This window comes from Saccopteryx leptura, chromosome 1 (assembly GCF_036850995.1).
Source record: "Saccopteryx leptura isolate mSacLep1 chromosome 1, mSacLep1_pri_phased_curated, whole genome shotgun sequence".
NCBI classification, from domain to species: Eukaryota; Metazoa; Chordata; class Mammalia; order Chiroptera; family Emballonuridae; genus Saccopteryx; species Saccopteryx leptura.
The window spans coordinates 285,639,656-285,655,688 of record NC_089503.1 but is presented as its reverse complement, the minus strand read 5'-3'; the positions used below and the strand labels follow the sequence as shown (position 1 = coordinate 285,655,688).

Here is a 16,033-nt window from a genome sequence, read left to right as displayed (position 1 = left end):
TAGCATCAGACCATCACCGAATTCACAGTTCAGTATATGCAAATAATCATTTTAATGAACTATATATTAGAACAGTTTTTATTAAATGAATTTCAGTTTAAAGAAATCTGGTTTCAAGTCAGTGAGCAATGATGCTTCCTTAGGAGGGAAAAAGATCACTCATATCTCTCTTTCCTGGCTCTCGTTTGAATCTTTTTTTTTGTAAAAATTATAACTGTAATCTTAAAACCCAGATATAATAATAATAGTAATGATGAAGTCAGTGTTAGATAAGTGAATTTTACTTTTTAAGCTTATTATTCATTCTTTTTCATTGCCTGGCTTTAACCTACCTTTCCAAATGTATCTTTTCTTTTTCACATACTCTGTATCTGAGTGAGTTAACACTGGTTTTGCCCACAAACCCCCCCATGCTTCTGTTTATCGTTATCTATTGGCAGAAAGGTATAAAACCTTTCTATCTTTCTAAATCCTACCTTTTATGGCCTAAGTAATTTTTATTTTTTTTTTGTATTTTTCTGAAGCTGGAAACGGGGAGAGACAGTCAGACAGACTCCCGCATGCGCCCGACCGGGATCCACCCAGCATGCACACCAGGGGGCGACGCTCTGCCCACCAGGGGGCGATGCTCTGCCGCGACCAGAGCCACTCTAGTGCCTGGGGCAGAGGCCAAGGAGCCATCCCCAGCGCCCAGGCCATCTTTGCTCCAATGGAGCCTCGGCTGTGGGAGGGGAAGAGAGAGACAGAGAGGAAGGAGAGGGGGAGGGATGGAGAAGCAGATGGGCGCTTCTCCTGTGTGCCCTGGCCGGGAATCGAACCCGGGACTTCTAGACGCCAGGCTGATGCTCTACCACTGAGCCAACCGGCCAGGGCCTTTTTATGGCCTAATTTAAATGCCACCTTTTCATGCAGCTTGACTAAGAACATAATATACAATCATTAAATGTGCTTATTTGTAAGAGTTATGTTACTGTCTTTATATGGAACAACAGCTTTAAAATCAAAGTACAGTTGAATACTCAAATTTCCTATGATAAACTGTCACACGTAATATATTTAAATGTTACATTATACTAAAATAAGATGTGGTGTAGAGAATTAAAGCATAAATTATTTTGTTGGAAGTAGATGATTATTTCAGTTTCTGTCAAGATCATGTTCATCAAAGGCTTTTACTTCCGAAAGAAAAGTCAGGTAGTCTAGAGAAAGTGTAGTAGGGTTACCTCAGCCGCAGTGTTGGGACATGACCGATTACAATTCAACAAATAAAACTTGCCAGATGTAGTAGTATTGTACTTGGTGTTCCCCTGTAGTCTTGATATGAAAGGATCTTCAGGATGTGTTCTCTTAGAAACAGCCCTTCCCTGGTCATAATAAGTCAACACGGCTTTTCTTTTGTTAGGAGCCCCCACGCCCTGTGCACCCAGCACCCTTACCTGAAGCCCCACAACCACCACGTCTGCCCCCAGAAGCTGCCAGCACATCTCTGCCTCAGAAGCCACACTTGAAGCTAGCACGGGTTCAGAGTCAGAATGGCATTGTACTGTCGTGGAGTGTCCTGGAGGTGGATCGAACCTGTGCCGCTGTTGACAGCTACCATCTCTACGCATACCATGAGGAACCCAGCGCCACTGTGCCCTCACAGTGGAAAAAGATTGGAGAGGTAAAGGCACTTCCTCTGCCCATGGCATGCACTCTCACCCAGTTTGTATCTGGCAGCAAATACTACTTTGCAGTACGGGCCAAGGATATTTATGGACGGTTTGGACCTTTCTGCGATCCTCAGTCAACAGATGTGATCTCTTCTTCCCAGAGCAGTTAAACCTTGGAGCCTTTATCGCTTTCTGCTTGAATAGTTCCACTTTTTGGTCTTGTTTTAATCTTGTGCATGATAGTCATTGTAAAATCTACATTGTGCAAGATTTCTTGGACAGATGTATATATATACACTACATTTGTTTATAATCAGAGTAAAACTCAGCCCATAAAGCAAGAATCTTTTCCTGAACAATTCAAGCTTCTAGGTTTTGAAATGTAAATGTGCACCTTCCTTTAGTTTTGAGGCTGGGGAATTTGCTTGGTGTCTGTGCAGGGGTTTTCACCTCTATTTATATGTTAATTGCAGTGGAAGCTCTCATTTTCATTCTCAAATTTACCTCTCTTCTAGTAGAAAGTAAGTAGATCAAAGGATCTGAGGTATGTAACTGGCATGATTCTGCTTCTAAGGGATCTGTAGGTTCATAGTTAAATGATTTAAACAGAATGCAAACAAAACTCAAAAGAAAAAAAAAATGATGAAATAGTTTAAAATAGGCTAATTTGAACACAAGAAAGGATCCATTCATCTTTTTTTTTTTTGGTCTCTTCTGGGTTGTTAATTAGGTGAAAAACATCTGCAGTGGCCCCTCCCTTTTCTAAGCTTAGTTTTACATTTATTTTGTGCCTTAACGATTAACTGCAAAAATAAACATGGCCATTACTCTTCTTTTTCAGCTTTTAACCCTTCATTTTTCCTTCATCTCCACAAAATATAGCACACTCCCTTAAGTAAATTTTAAACCAAGAATTTTATATAGTCTTACAGGGTCATTTACTACATTTTACTCCCAAGAATTTGACTTGCTGTGTTCTTCTAAAAATATAAATGCTTTTATTTTTGGTTACTATTTAAATTAACTTTATGTAAAATGGACCAACAAAAGACTGTATTGTGTAAGAAACTTATCCTTCAAACATATTTTAGTATTTATGTTCACATTGTGTTAGAAATAAGCAATTCTAGTTTATCACCCAAAGCATAATATTCTTTCAAAGGAAATAGTCAAATTCACAAAATGTAGTGAGCTGAAATACTAAAGGGAAAGACCCATTACCTCTGTATTCTCATATCATTCTTTCGTTAACTTTGTTTTGATGGTGCCAAGTTTTGTCTGATTTACCCTGTGTCAGTTTTGGATAGAATTTAAAGTATATCTTTTGGGGTCATTTTATATAACAATTAGATATAATTTACTGTGCATCTCTTTTCCTCTCCAGAGTTAGTCATTCAACTTTGGTCCTTCATTTCAATACAAGTGTCAGCTCTGTCGGTATCAGGTACTATAGTTTGCATGTAGAGAATTTAGGTCAGGACTGCTGGGTACAGTTGGGGATGAGAATGAAGTTGGGAATATTTTGAAAGGAATTCATGGAGTTTGTGAAATAATTTAACAAGTCATCTTCCCTTACCATATTTGAATTCAGATTTCTACCTTCTCAGATAATACCTCCTGGAATTATAGGAGGAAGCTAGTCCTTCTGTTAATGCTGTGTTGTTTGCAGCTTTGATGGCTTGTAATTGGAAGCATTCTAGTTGTAAAGTCTTCAGAGTCTTTCACCAGTCAGTGTTTGTCATGTTAGGTGTGAAGTTTGATTGATATTGAAGAAAGCCTACAGACTGCCAAACTATAAAAGCTCTAAAACCTTCCTTTCACTTTCAGAAAATAATATCACAATAAGAATTAAAGTTTCCCAGAATCACATTTGCCAACCAACTATGTAGATATTCAAGGACTAAGGACGATGGTAAAGAAGTTGCTAATGTCATGCCAATGAAAATTTCAGAAGGGAGATATCTTCTAGATGTATATGAACACCTGCCTGTATCTGATGTATATATGTTTCTACCTGCAATGGTTGCAATGTTGATTTTATGTTCAAAATCATTCCTCTCTATGGAATAGAAAGCTCACAATCAAAATTGTTCTTTATTGGCGAGTTTTATGATCATATGGTAACAATTCGCTTACTTAGCCTAGAAAAAGTTACCTTAGTGAATGTTTTCATTTATATTCACTAATCCCTTTTTATAAAGCTTTTGTAATGTATAATCGTGAAGAAAACTCAGTAGAATGAAAATATTTCATTATTTTAGCCTATATTACGTTTTCTGTCAAAGAAAACAAAACTCAAAATACTAACCCTAAAAATAAATTTACTACAGTAAAATAACTTTATTCGAGACAGTGGAAGGAAGGTACAAAGAAAGATTATAATTATTTGAGGGAAAGTATATTATAAAACAGTCTCCTCAAATTAGTCTGCCATGGGATTTATAGGCAACAGCTATGTTGGTTAACTGAAAGGTACTAGGCTAGAATTCTAGTCTCTTCCTAGGGGCAGGTTTTAATGTTGATGCACACTTTTTATTCGGTTTGTTTTTTTCAGGAGAGAAAATAGAGGACTCCACTAGAAATAGCTACAATAGCTACTGATTAGACTTTTTGTAGCAGTTCACAACCTATGATACCTTTTTTATTTTGTGGTACCTTTTCATAAAGTATTACAAAATAAGCTTATTTATCCCATTTTGAGAATGCAAGTTTAGTAACTTTTTGGCCTGACAATACTTGTGTTAAGTATTGCTTTGTTGGAAATCCTGGAAATTTCTGATATTTTAACAAAAAATATAGAATGTTTATATGGCATTTAAAGGTAATAGTGATGTATGTTGTTACTTTTTTTTTTTTTAAGCTAAAGAGACAGAGAGAGGGACAGACAGGAAGGGAGAGAGCTGAGAAGCATCAATTCTTCGCTGTGGCACCTTAGTTCATTGACTGCTTTCTCTATGTGCCTTGATTGGGCAGGGGCGGGGGGCCTCCGGTCAAGCCAGCCACCATGGGCTTAAGCCAGCAACCTTAGGCTTCAAGCCAGCGACCATGGGGTCATGTCTATGATCCCACGCTCAAGCCAGTGACCTCGGGTTTTCGAACCTGGGTCCTCTGCATCTGAGGCCCACACTCTATTCTCTGTGCCACCACCTGATCAGGCTGTTATTTTATACTTTGCACTTTTTTAGACTACTTTTTACCCTGTTTTAAATGTGAGAAAGCCTCTTTCCAAAATTATATTATTGCCAGTAAATTTATAAATTACAGAGATAAGTTAACAGTGAACTCGATGAGGTAACTAGATCACTCTATTTCTCCGGACTCACTTTTTTAAAATATGCAGAATAATGTGTACTGTTTAACACAGTAGAAGTTAATGACAAAAGTGAAGAGGAAAACCTTCTTCTTTGAAAAGTAAGTATTAGGGTACCATTTGCTTCACAGCAAGATGTTTCCCACTCTTCTCACCTCCAGAGAAATGAAAGGTACATCTCTGCAGAACTCCTCAGATAGGCTGCACCATACACTTCTCTTACTGTATTGCATAAGTGTTTACTAGGTTTTTATTGTTAGTTCTTTTGCTTCTATTTTCTAAATTATTATTTATGCAACAAGGTGAGTGTTAATATCGCATGACATGCATTTATCTTGTTCCATGAATTTTCCAGTACTGTACCAGATTAACAAAATAATGTCTGTGGTATCATAATATCCTCCTCTCTTGCTTTTATATATGTGATCTTTACAAAGACCTTCCAAGTGTTTTTGCAGACTTTCCCTTTTGGGCTATTTCAGTATCTTATGATTCATTTGTTATTTTAATTTTACCATTGATTGGTTGTTGTCGTTGCCCTGTTTCATTCTAATTTCCAGAGAAAACATATCCCAGTGTTAGATAATTACAGATGACTTGATCTAAAACCAGTGTATGATTCTGCCTTCCTTACTGAGCAGATAATGTCCCCTTCCCCTCTTTTTTTTACATTGTGGGACAAAGATTAGAACAATACTTACGAGGTGTTTTGTTACTGTGAGAGACATGTCATTCCTAAAGTCTACTTCTCTTGAGTCGGCCAACGGGGAGGGACAAGACAGTACAAATAGTGTGCATGCTAAGTTTTTTAATTTGTAGCGTCAGCTAAATACCAATCATTTATATTTAAATGGTGTCCTTTTTTTTTTTTTTGTTTGTAAATAAGGTAACTGGGCAAACACCTTTTGGAGATCCTGGCTTTAGTATTCCATCAGCTATTTCAAAGTTACTTATAAAAATCAATCCTTTGTAGGAGACTTGCATTCTGATTTTTTCTTTACTGCAGTTGAAAGTGTAAATAATAAGACCATGTGAGACCTTCCTAATGTCTAATATAAATTGGGCTATAGTAAGTTGCCCTATTTTTAATTAGGTTTTAAAGGTTTTTGTGTTGTTTTTTTGTTTTGTTTTTTTCTTTTCTAAATGTACAGTAGACTAGTGTCTGTGTAAGTGTTAACTGTAGTGGAATTTTGTCCGGCAAGCCTGAAATTTCTACTTTGAAATAAACTACTGGGTTTTTAACATTCTGAGTACTCTGATTCATTCTGATTATTCTTGGCCCTTACGTTTCTTTTTCTGAAAGTCTCTCACCTTATTAAGGATTACCCATTAGACCATACAGTATGTATTGAACCTGTATGACACACCACAGCACTAAAACCACACAGTTCTTCAACTTGGAAACGAAAGTTATGCAGTTGCTCCCAGATTAGATATGCTGCTTTTCAGTAGTGGAAGTCAACATTAACGTGTGCTCTATCGCGTGTCCAGCCTGCACCGCACAGACTCAACTGCTATCTGTTAATGCCCAGAAAAATCACTCACTGCATTTCTATTAGAGCAGGGGTCAGGAAACTCTTTGGCCGAGTCCTGAATGCCACATATTTTAAAATGTAATTCCATGAGAGCCATACAATGACCCATGTACATTACGCATTATCCAATAAAAATTTGGTGTTGTCCCGGAGGACAGCTGTGATTGGCTCTAGCCACCTGCAACCATGAACATGAGCGTAAGGAAATGAATGGATTGTAATACATGAGAATGTTTTATATTTTTAATGTTACTATTTTTTAAATTAAAGATTTGTCTGGGCCCTGGCCAGTTGGCTCAGCAGTGGAGCATTGGCCTGGCGTGCGGGGGACCCGGGTTTGATTCCCGGCCAGGGCACGTGGGAGAGGCGCCCATTTACTTCTCCACCACCCCCCTTCCTCTCTGTCTCTCTCTTCCCCTCCTGCAGCCAGGGCTCCATTGGAGCGGGGATGGCCCGGGCGCTGGGGATGGCTCCTTGGCCTCTGCCCCGGGTGCTGGAGCGGCTCTGGTCGAGGCGGAGCGGCTCCCTGGAGGGGCAGAGCATCGCCCCCTGGTGGGCGGAGCGTTGCCCCTGGTGGGCGTGCCGGGTGGATCCCGGTCGGGCGCATGCGGGAGTCTGTCTGGCTGTCTCTCCCTGTTTCCAGCTTCAGAAAAAAGGGAAAAAAAGATTTGTCTGCAAGCCAGATGCAGCCATCAAAAGAGCCACATCTGGCTCGCGAGCCATAGGTTTCTGACCCCTGTATTAGAGGTTCCTTTGAAAACATAGCTCACCCTTTCTTTCGGGCTTTGTCTGGAAGTGTATTCAGCCCAGGGATGGCAGGGCATGGGTTCTTAGGGACTAGTCCTGAAAGTGGTGCCCATCTCAGATTCCATTGGCAAGGACTCCATCATGTGACACAACTTCCTAGGACCTGGGAAGTTCCTTACACGTGTGTGTGGCCACATGTTAAAAGAATATGGATTTGAGCCCTGGCCGGTTGGCTCAGTAGTAGAGCATCAGCCTGGCGTGCAGGAGTCCCGGGTTCGATTCCCGGCCAGGGCACACAGGAGAAGCGCCCATCTGCTTCTCCACCCCTCCCCCTCTCCTTCCTCTCTCTCTCTCTCTCTTCCCCTCCCGCAGCCAAGGCTCCATTGGAGCAAAGTTTGCCTGGGCACTGAGGATGGCTCTGTGGCCTCTGCCTCAGGTGCTAGAATGGCTCTGGTTGCAACAGAGCGACACCCCAGATGGGCAGAGCATCGCTCCCCCCCCCCCCCCCCCCCGTGGGCATGCCGGGTGGATCCCGGTCGGGTGCATGCATGAATCTGTCTCACTGCCTCCCCATTTCCAACTTCAGAAAAATCCAAAAAAAAAAAGAGAATATGGATTTGGATGAGCAGGGGAGCAGTTTCTGCCATATCTTCTTGTAAGTTTGTATGCTGAAGCCTGGTATTGTTAATCATACTTAATGTTTCCTCTACAGTGCTTGCTATAGTGAATTCCTGTAAACTACCAACAGCAGGATAAGATTAAACTCAATACATTTTATTAAGACTAATTTGAATGGAAAAACATAGCTAAAATAGTGCCTTTGGTATCTTATTTGCAGCTTTCTCATTACCTTCTGTTTCCTCATCTCCCTCTGTCTCATTTTGTGTCAAGTGTCAAAATTGGTTTCATCTTAATAAAGTCAAAGTCATAGGCCTCTGGCATGCCCTCATGGAGAGTTTTGTTGAAGCGCTTCCAGTGAAAAACAGGAAGGCCACCTTGTACTGTAGGACCGCTGATGGCATGTGCCGTGTACTCTGATGCGAGGAAGATATCAGCCACCTGGAAAGAGAAGAAAGGGGACATTTTAGAAAAACCATTTGGAAAAAAACCTGGCTAAATCCCTATGTTTTCTCCTTTTTTTTTTTCCTGCTCTTTTTCCAAAGTTACACTATTAGCCCCTTTAAAACAACATTCTTGCAAAGCTTCCACAATACAGTTTTTTGTATTCATTGGCCATTCAGATGTGAATTGACTAGTAGAAGGGTATTAACACCATAGCCAAAAGTGTGAGATAATGTAATCAAATTACCATCAAAATTCTAGCTCTAAAATTTACTGAAAAAAGAACCTCCATAGGACTCAGTTTCCTCAGTAGTAAAGTCAGCTAATAACCCTGCGTCCAAGAGAAGTTGTCGTGAAGATGAATGAAAGCAGGTGCGTGGCACAGTGCCAAGAAAATACTACTTCCTCAAAAGTTTTTATTAGTATGATAACACGAGTTAGCAAGTGTAACTCAGTATCAGAAGGTGAGGGCCATGGTTCTCATAAACACCTAAATACTGGGTAGCAGCAGCTCTTGAGAGGGAAAACAAGAAAATGTCTCATAACTTCTGATTCTCCCAATATTCAAAATGGCTCAAGAGAAATATTTTTAAAGTATGTCCTCAACAGAAACTTTTGATGAAAAATTGACAGGCTCCTGTTTCCAGAAGTAAAACGACAAATGGCAGGTCAGCTTGGATTCTCCTAAGCAAAGCAGCAGAGGTAGTTCTCTTTTGTATATTCTGGAATGGATATAACACGTGATACAGCTGACGGAATGTTCGTAAATATCATTAAAAAGAAATTAATACAAAAATATTCATTGGGCTTCAGCAGCATGCCAAGCTGTGTGTCCACTAACTTTGTGTACATTATATAACATACTGGAAGTCATTAAAGCTAAAGCTTTGCCATCATCACATAGCTAAAAAGTAGCGTGAGTTGGAACTCAGACGAAGCCATCTCCTATTTAGGCATTATACTGATAGAAAAAATCATGAGTGCATGTGTATGTGTGCGTGTGTGTGTGGGGGGGTGTTAACATTCTTACAGTTTCAGAGCTTCTGAAGACAAGATATTTAACTCCTAACAGATTTCTTCTAGAATTCAGGGCTGGAGTTGCAAATGAAAATACACATGCCCAAACTGAAAGTGTGAAAGGATGTGGTTCTCTTCAACTAAATGGCTAGCTCATAACCTTCGCTACCCCAAACCCAGGAGTGTCCAGCTACATTTTTAACAAGCTCTTTGAGGGGGAAAAAGGGGCCTTGATTTGTAGTGTTTGCCGATTTCCATGGTGTAACTACCTATACCTTCAGCTAAATTAAATTTCTATTTAATGTAAAGTCACACTGCTCTCAATGATATGTTCTTTGGACTTTGGGCCAGCCTGGTAAAACTTAAACATTGACATTATCACCACCACCATCATCACTGGGTACATTTCAAATAACCCACAAAATACTGTACTAAACATTCTATAGGTATTAAATGTTTATTCTTCACAACAACCCTATGAGACAATTACTGTTATTTCCATTTTACAGATGAGGAAACAAGCATATTATGTGATTAAGTGGCAGAGCAGGGACTTCAAGTTAGGTGATGGCACCTGTCAGCAGGTTATCTGAAAAAGCTGAAACCTGACTTGAGTAAATGATTAGAAACTGTGATTTATGCCACCAAAACCTTTGCAGCTATGCCTTTGAACAGGTGTAGGTGCTGGTGGAAATGAAATTTAAAAGCCAGTAGTCTGGTCTGACCAGGTGGTGGCGCAGTGGATAGAGCGTCGGACTGGGATGCAGAAGATCCAGGTTCGAGACCCCGAGGTTGCCAGCTTGAGCGCAAGCTCATCTGGCTTGAGCAAAAAGCTCACCAGCTTGGACCCAAGGTCGCTGGCTTGAGCAAGGGGTTACTCCGTCTGCTGAAGGCCCGCAGTCAAGGCACATATGAGAAAGCAATCAATGAACAACTAAGATGTCACAACGAAAAACTGATGATTGATGCTTCTCGTCTCTTCGTTCCTGTCTGTCCCTGCCTATCCCTCTCTCTTTCTGTCCCTGTAAAATAAATAAATAAATAAATAAATAAATAATAAATGCCAGTAGTCTGTTACCTTTGTATCATAGCAACCTCCAGGACTTGGGTCATGTGGGTTCAGGTCCTCACGGCAACAGATGGTATTGCATGGGTCGCCCCTACTGTAAGGATCCTTCTTATAATCTAGGAAACAGATGGGGACAAGAGTAAGTACTGGCTATTCTGAGATAACAGTGTTCCACAATAAGCTTTTTGGACCTGTTAAAGCCTAGGTACTCAGTATATATCCCCAAGCCTCCACAGCCCAGCCTGCTGGCAGGATCGGAAGTGTCCTTGGGCTTGTACTATGAAGGGACGACTAAGTTCCCTGCCCCAGGCCCCGCCTGCTCTCCAGATCCTTGCACAATGAAGAGTGGATGGAAGAGACATTAACAGGATAAATGTGCACCAATTTTTCAATGGAATAAACATATTTGACTGATTAGTGTTCATCAAAAATAAAGTAATTATGAATAATTTTTGTTTTGTTGGGGTTTTTTTTGTCCTTGGAAAGGAAACTGTCTTTGGTGGAGGAGGGGTGGTAATTAAGAAAATTCTGGCCCTGGCTGGTTGGCTCAGTGGTAGAGTGTCGGCCTGGTGTGCAGGAGTCCCAGATTCGATTCCCAGCCAGGGCACACAGGAGAAGTGCCCATCTGCTTCTCCACCCCTCCCCCTCTCCTTCCTCTCTGTTTCTCTCTTCCCCTCCCACAGCCAAGGTCCATTGGAGCAAAGTTGGCCCGGGTGCTGAGGATGGCTCCATGGCCTCTGCTTCAGGCACTAGAATGGCTCTGGTTGCAACAGAGCAATGCCCCAGATGGGCGGAGCATCGCCCCCTGGTGGGCATGCCGGGTGGATCCCGGTCGGGCGCATGCGGGAGTCTGTCTGACTGCCTCCCCGTTTCCAACTTAAGAAAAATACCAAAAAAAAAAAAAAAAAAAAAAATCCCCATATGGGTCATTTCTAATTTATTTCACATACAATTTTTTCAGTTAAAAAATCTGTAGACTCTTCTCCCTGACATTATATAAAGGGGGACAAAATTTGATTTGTGTATGAAATATGTATAGTATTAATTGAATACTAAATATTTGATTCAATAACTTCTCATAATTTGTAATAGTACAGAGATGATAAACTTACATGGATTCTTTATCCATGAGGAAGTAAAGGGGTTTTGAAGAATGATTTAAAAAAAATTTTTATTAACTCATTTTTAGAGAGTAGAGAGAGAAGAAGGGAGGAGCAGGGAGCATCAACTCCCATATGTGCCTTGACCAGGCAAGCCCAGGGTTTTGAACCGGTGGCCTCAGCATTCCAGGTTGATGCTTTATCCACTGCGCCACCACAGGTCAGGCTGAAGAATGATTTTTGAGATATGTGCTACGTACTGTTGTATCGCATGATACGTTTCATGGATGCCATATCAGTCACACTCCCTTGGTCACGCCGGAAGATTTTAGCTCGTGGAGCGAGATCATAAGAGTAGTCCAAACCCAATTCCTGAACTAACATTGGATAGCCACTCCAATTGTAGACTTTTTCATGGAAAGGAATGTTGTAGGAGGGCCAGTATCCTGATTTGGAAGGGTGGGAATGAGGGAGAAAGAAAAGGAAAAAGAAGGAACAAAAGAAATGTTATTAATGACGATTTCTTTTGAAACCTGGCACAGGTAGGTAATTACAAAATGATATTATATAGAATATAAAACTTTGTGAACCTGGCAGTCAAACTGCTCCTTGTAATTTACAGAATTGGTATACCTCTAGATTATTTCATTAGGAGGAAAAGAGCACCAAAACTTTTTGTTTTTCACCCAAAATTCTTAAAGCAATCTATTAACCAGAAAATAACCTTAGTGTTTATAGATCAAAATGAAGTATAACACAAAGTGGTCTGGGGAGCTCATTTCAGTGGATTTGAGTAATGAAATACAAAAGGTGGTTTCGTACTGTGATCCTGACAGGAAAGACACCAGGTGCCAGGCACGGGAAAGTGGAAGGACACGGTGGCACAGTCAGAAAGCCTGAACGCTAGGCTCCAGGCTGAACGATGAGGTCTTAGGCAGTTAACCTCTTTTTGTTGTTGTGACTGGTTTTTTTTTTCAGCAGTGGGAGGAAAAAGGAGAGTTCATAACATGAGGGGGTTGGAGATGATCTTTAAGGTTCCAGTAGGCTTTCAACTGCATTGACTCTATTCATCAAATCTCAGCTTCACTCAAAACTTGGTAGTGTGCCAAGGCCACCAGTCACTAAGCGTCAAACATGTAACCCAGCTGTAGTAAAATCAACATTTCAGGAACATCCCAAATTATAGTGGCCTGGGTTATTGCTAGGGGACAGTCAACATAGGGACATCTCCACCACTCAGAAATCTCTCTGAAGGCACGCCGTTGTTATCAGGTTCCTAGCTGACAATGGACAAGCCTTCAAGGTCAGACTATGAATTGCCATGCTAACCTAGAAACCACCAAATGACTTGACTTCTCAGGTGAATTTTCCTCTTGGAAAAGGAAGTAGGTCTACTACTTGCTAGTATCTGATCTGCTTGGCAATTGAAGTTTCCACCTTAATTCTGTTTTATGTAAATATATTAAGTACACTGTCAGTGTGAGCCATTCCTGCTGAGATGGCTCACTCCAGGTGTCATTACAAATTGATTTGGAGACCTAGGGAACTGAGGACCATGCTGTGGCCCCTCTCCCAGGGTCCATAACTTATCGTGGTTCTGTTCCCACTCATCGATCAGCCCATCTATTTCAATTGTTTCCTAACTCTCTTCTCTCTGACCTCCAGTCTATATTCTTCCTTCTCAGAAACTTCCACGTGCTAAAAGATAAAGGCTAAACTGCTTAGCAACATACACAAGGCTGATGTTTTCTGCTGACCACCTAGCTCTCACTTCACAACCTTCCCGTTAGCTGTCTTGAGCCAATAGTTTCTCAGTCACACCAGTTTTTCATTTTCACTTGTCAAATTTTGGGCCTTTCAACCTCCACTCAAACATCATCTTCACTTTTATTTATTTTACAAATATTCAGTGAGCACTTACTGTGTGTGCCAATAAAGCCAGCAATATGCTCAAGAATTTACAAGAATTTTCTCAATTAGCTTTACACCCTGTTCAATTGTGAAGGTCTACACCCCCAGATCTAAAAACTCTTGAGGGCCAAATGTGTTTCAGAATTTAGGGCTTTTTTTTTTTTTTTTTTTTAATTCTTTGAGAGAGAGAGAGACAGGGACAGACAGGAAGGGAGAGAGATGAGAAGCATCAATTCATAGTTGTGGCACTTTAGTTGTTCATTCATTGCTTCTCATATGTGACTTGACCAAGGGGCTCCAGCTGAGCCACTGACATATTGCTCAAGCCAGAGACCTTGTATATTCAGGGCTTTTTCAGATTTTAGAACAGCAATGGAGTGCTTATATTATACAAGCACCTTTTACTCAAAAGATACAGATATTTCTGTAGTTTAGTGTATAAACAGTCTCTCTAGAGAAGAGGAGATAAAGATATAAATAGTTCAAGTTAGTTCTTGCTACCAAATGAGTTCAGATCAAGTCATAGTTTGCTATCAAGTGAGCAAGGACTAAAACCAGAAAACAAACAAAAACCCCCAACGAAATAAAAAGCCTTTCGCTCTTAGATTTCGAGGTTTTGAGAATTCAGATTTACCAGTGACTGTGGACCTGTCCCATTACTGTCGTGTTTTATGGATGAAGAAGGTGAGAGTTGGAGAGAGGGGAGAGTTTGCTGAGATCTTGAGAAGCAGAAATTCAAACTGAGGCAGCGTGGCTGCAGAGCCTGGGCGTCCGTGTCTGGGCTGCATTCTCCTCCCCCAGACCCACTTTCCCTGAGCCCTCCCACTGGTGACAGTCCCTTCGGTTTCACCGCTGGGCTTTGGGAAACCTCTGGTTAAACCAGAGCTCATCACCCATCTCTAGTTTCCCGGCTCTGTAACGGCTGCCCCCTGGGCCTTGCTCCCCTACAGCCCATGAGTCCCTGAAGCTCAGGGGTGCTGTACCTGCATTGCGCTTTCCTAGTCCCTGGGCCAGTGTAGCCCTCCATGAATCGTGGCTGAATTGAACTGGAAGCTTAACTCTGGCACCCAGGAGAGAGGGTACTATGTGAGCCATGGAAGTAGAAGATGGTGAGTGCCCAGCTCTGTCCCAGTCTACTTCAGAGCCTGACGTGCTGGTGTTACATGTTTCTCTGGCTTTACACAGTGCTCAGAACCTGGATTCTGTCCCAGTGTAACTCGCGATGGCGTTCCCATCCTTTCCTCCCCAGGACACACTCCTATGTCATACACTCACACAACACACGGTCCCCGCCGTATACTCACACACACAGACTCATGCTCCCGACTCCTGGCATGCAGAAGGTACCTTTGCGGAGTACATCAGTTTGTTCAGAACACGCCACATATGAAGGAATCTGCTCCACAATGTACAGGGTGCCTGTGTCGAGGCTGCGTCTCAGCTTCACCTTCTTCAGGTCCAGAACCATGTACTGATTGTTATAGGTGCCTGAAATAGCGGGAGAGGCACGAAGCAGGGCATGGGTGTGGCTTTACTGGTTAACTCGAAATCTAAAACATCTATAGGTACCTGAAAGTTACTCTGTCGGGCCACTTACCGGAGTTGTATTTTGAAAATATCTCTGCCCACTGCCTGCCATCCCTGGCCATCATATTGGCCACACGGACTCTCTGCCAGGCCAGGAGAGACTGGGGTGTGATGAGCTTTAGTAGGGTTTTATTATAAACGCTGTTTGTAGTCTGCAGCAATACCAAACCACTGCTAAGAATGTAAAAGTCGTCGAGAGACTCTAAAAACCCTACAGGAAAGACAAATAGGCAAATCAGCACACGTCTACCTGGAATACTGATCCATCACTATTAGCACAGAGCTTTGCATACACGATGCATTTTGCAAAGCGTATCGTTGTGATTACCGTCCTGGACCTGCGGTATTCTCTCCAGGCTCACCTCTGCTGCTTCTAAGGGTGCCAGTGGACCCCCATTCCTGGATTCACCATTGAAATTTTTTTATTTTATAATTTGGGTGACAAAAAAATATATTAAATCATGAATATTCCAATTTCCCAAAATGCCGAACAGAGATAGATCCCCACTTGCTAGGGTTTTGCAGGACAACTTCCAGTTAGAGATCGGAGCAGGGTTCGAATACGGGTGCCTTCTTTTCTCTCTCTCTCTCTACTTTTTTTGTGTGTTTTCCATATTTTAAGTAATGAGTCTAAATGATTTTTATAAACACAAAAAAATCTACATTGATCAAAGTGAACATGGTTTTGTAGTTTAGGATATTGATACTCTGGATCCATGCCTTTTATAAATGATGAAGGCAACACAGGAAAATCAGTGAAGCCGTAAGTCCTTTTTAAAGACCTATTTTGGGCTTGATACTGTGATGAGTGTGGTGACGATCAAGGAACATCAGACCCAGCTGTAGCACGGAGCGAGGACAGTGCGGGCACACCATCACGCTAACAAACTCACGTGAGAGAAGGCCCCGGCGACCGTCCGATGTGGTGAGTGATGAGTTCCTCTGGGGCTTCACAAACTTCCAGCACTTAATCACCACCTTATCACTTTTGTCACCTCTGATTATATCTGCACTATTGTTTACTTAATATTTGTCCTTAAATC

At 41.5% G+C, this 16,033-nt stretch overlaps 2 protein-coding genes across 7 annotated transcripts in view; one reads left to right on the top strand and one right to left on the bottom strand.

Moving 5' to 3' along the window:
- Window positions 1–6,204, top strand: part of ATF7IP (activating transcription factor 7 interacting protein) — a 111,608-nt gene extending 105,404 nt beyond the window's left edge. For all 6 annotated transcript variants that reach the window (XM_066355335.1, XM_066355317.1, XM_066355326.1 and 3 more), the window contains one exon: window positions 1,403–6,204. In XM_066355335.1, the coding sequence (XP_066211432.1) occupies window positions 1,403–1,822 (420 nt within the window). In that variant the 3' untranslated portion in view covers window positions 1,823–6,204. The remainder of the gene's footprint in view (window positions 1–1,402) is intronic.
- The window catches only part of PLBD1 (phospholipase B domain containing 1), a 69,632-nt gene continuing 58,088 nt past the window's right edge, over window positions 4,490–16,033 (bottom strand). Inside the window, exons 7-11 of the mRNA XM_066355348.1 lie at window positions 15,001–15,201; window positions 14,751–14,891; window positions 11,753–11,938; window positions 10,402–10,508; window positions 4,490–8,303 (exon numbers count right to left, since the gene is read on the bottom strand). Coding sequence (XP_066211445.1) covers window positions 8,121–8,303; window positions 10,402–10,508; window positions 11,753–11,938; window positions 14,751–14,891; window positions 15,001–15,201 — 818 coding nt within the window. The 3' untranslated portion in view covers window positions 4,490–8,120. The remainder of the gene's footprint in view (window positions 8,304–10,401; window positions 10,509–11,752; window positions 11,939–14,750; window positions 14,892–15,000; window positions 15,202–16,033) is intronic.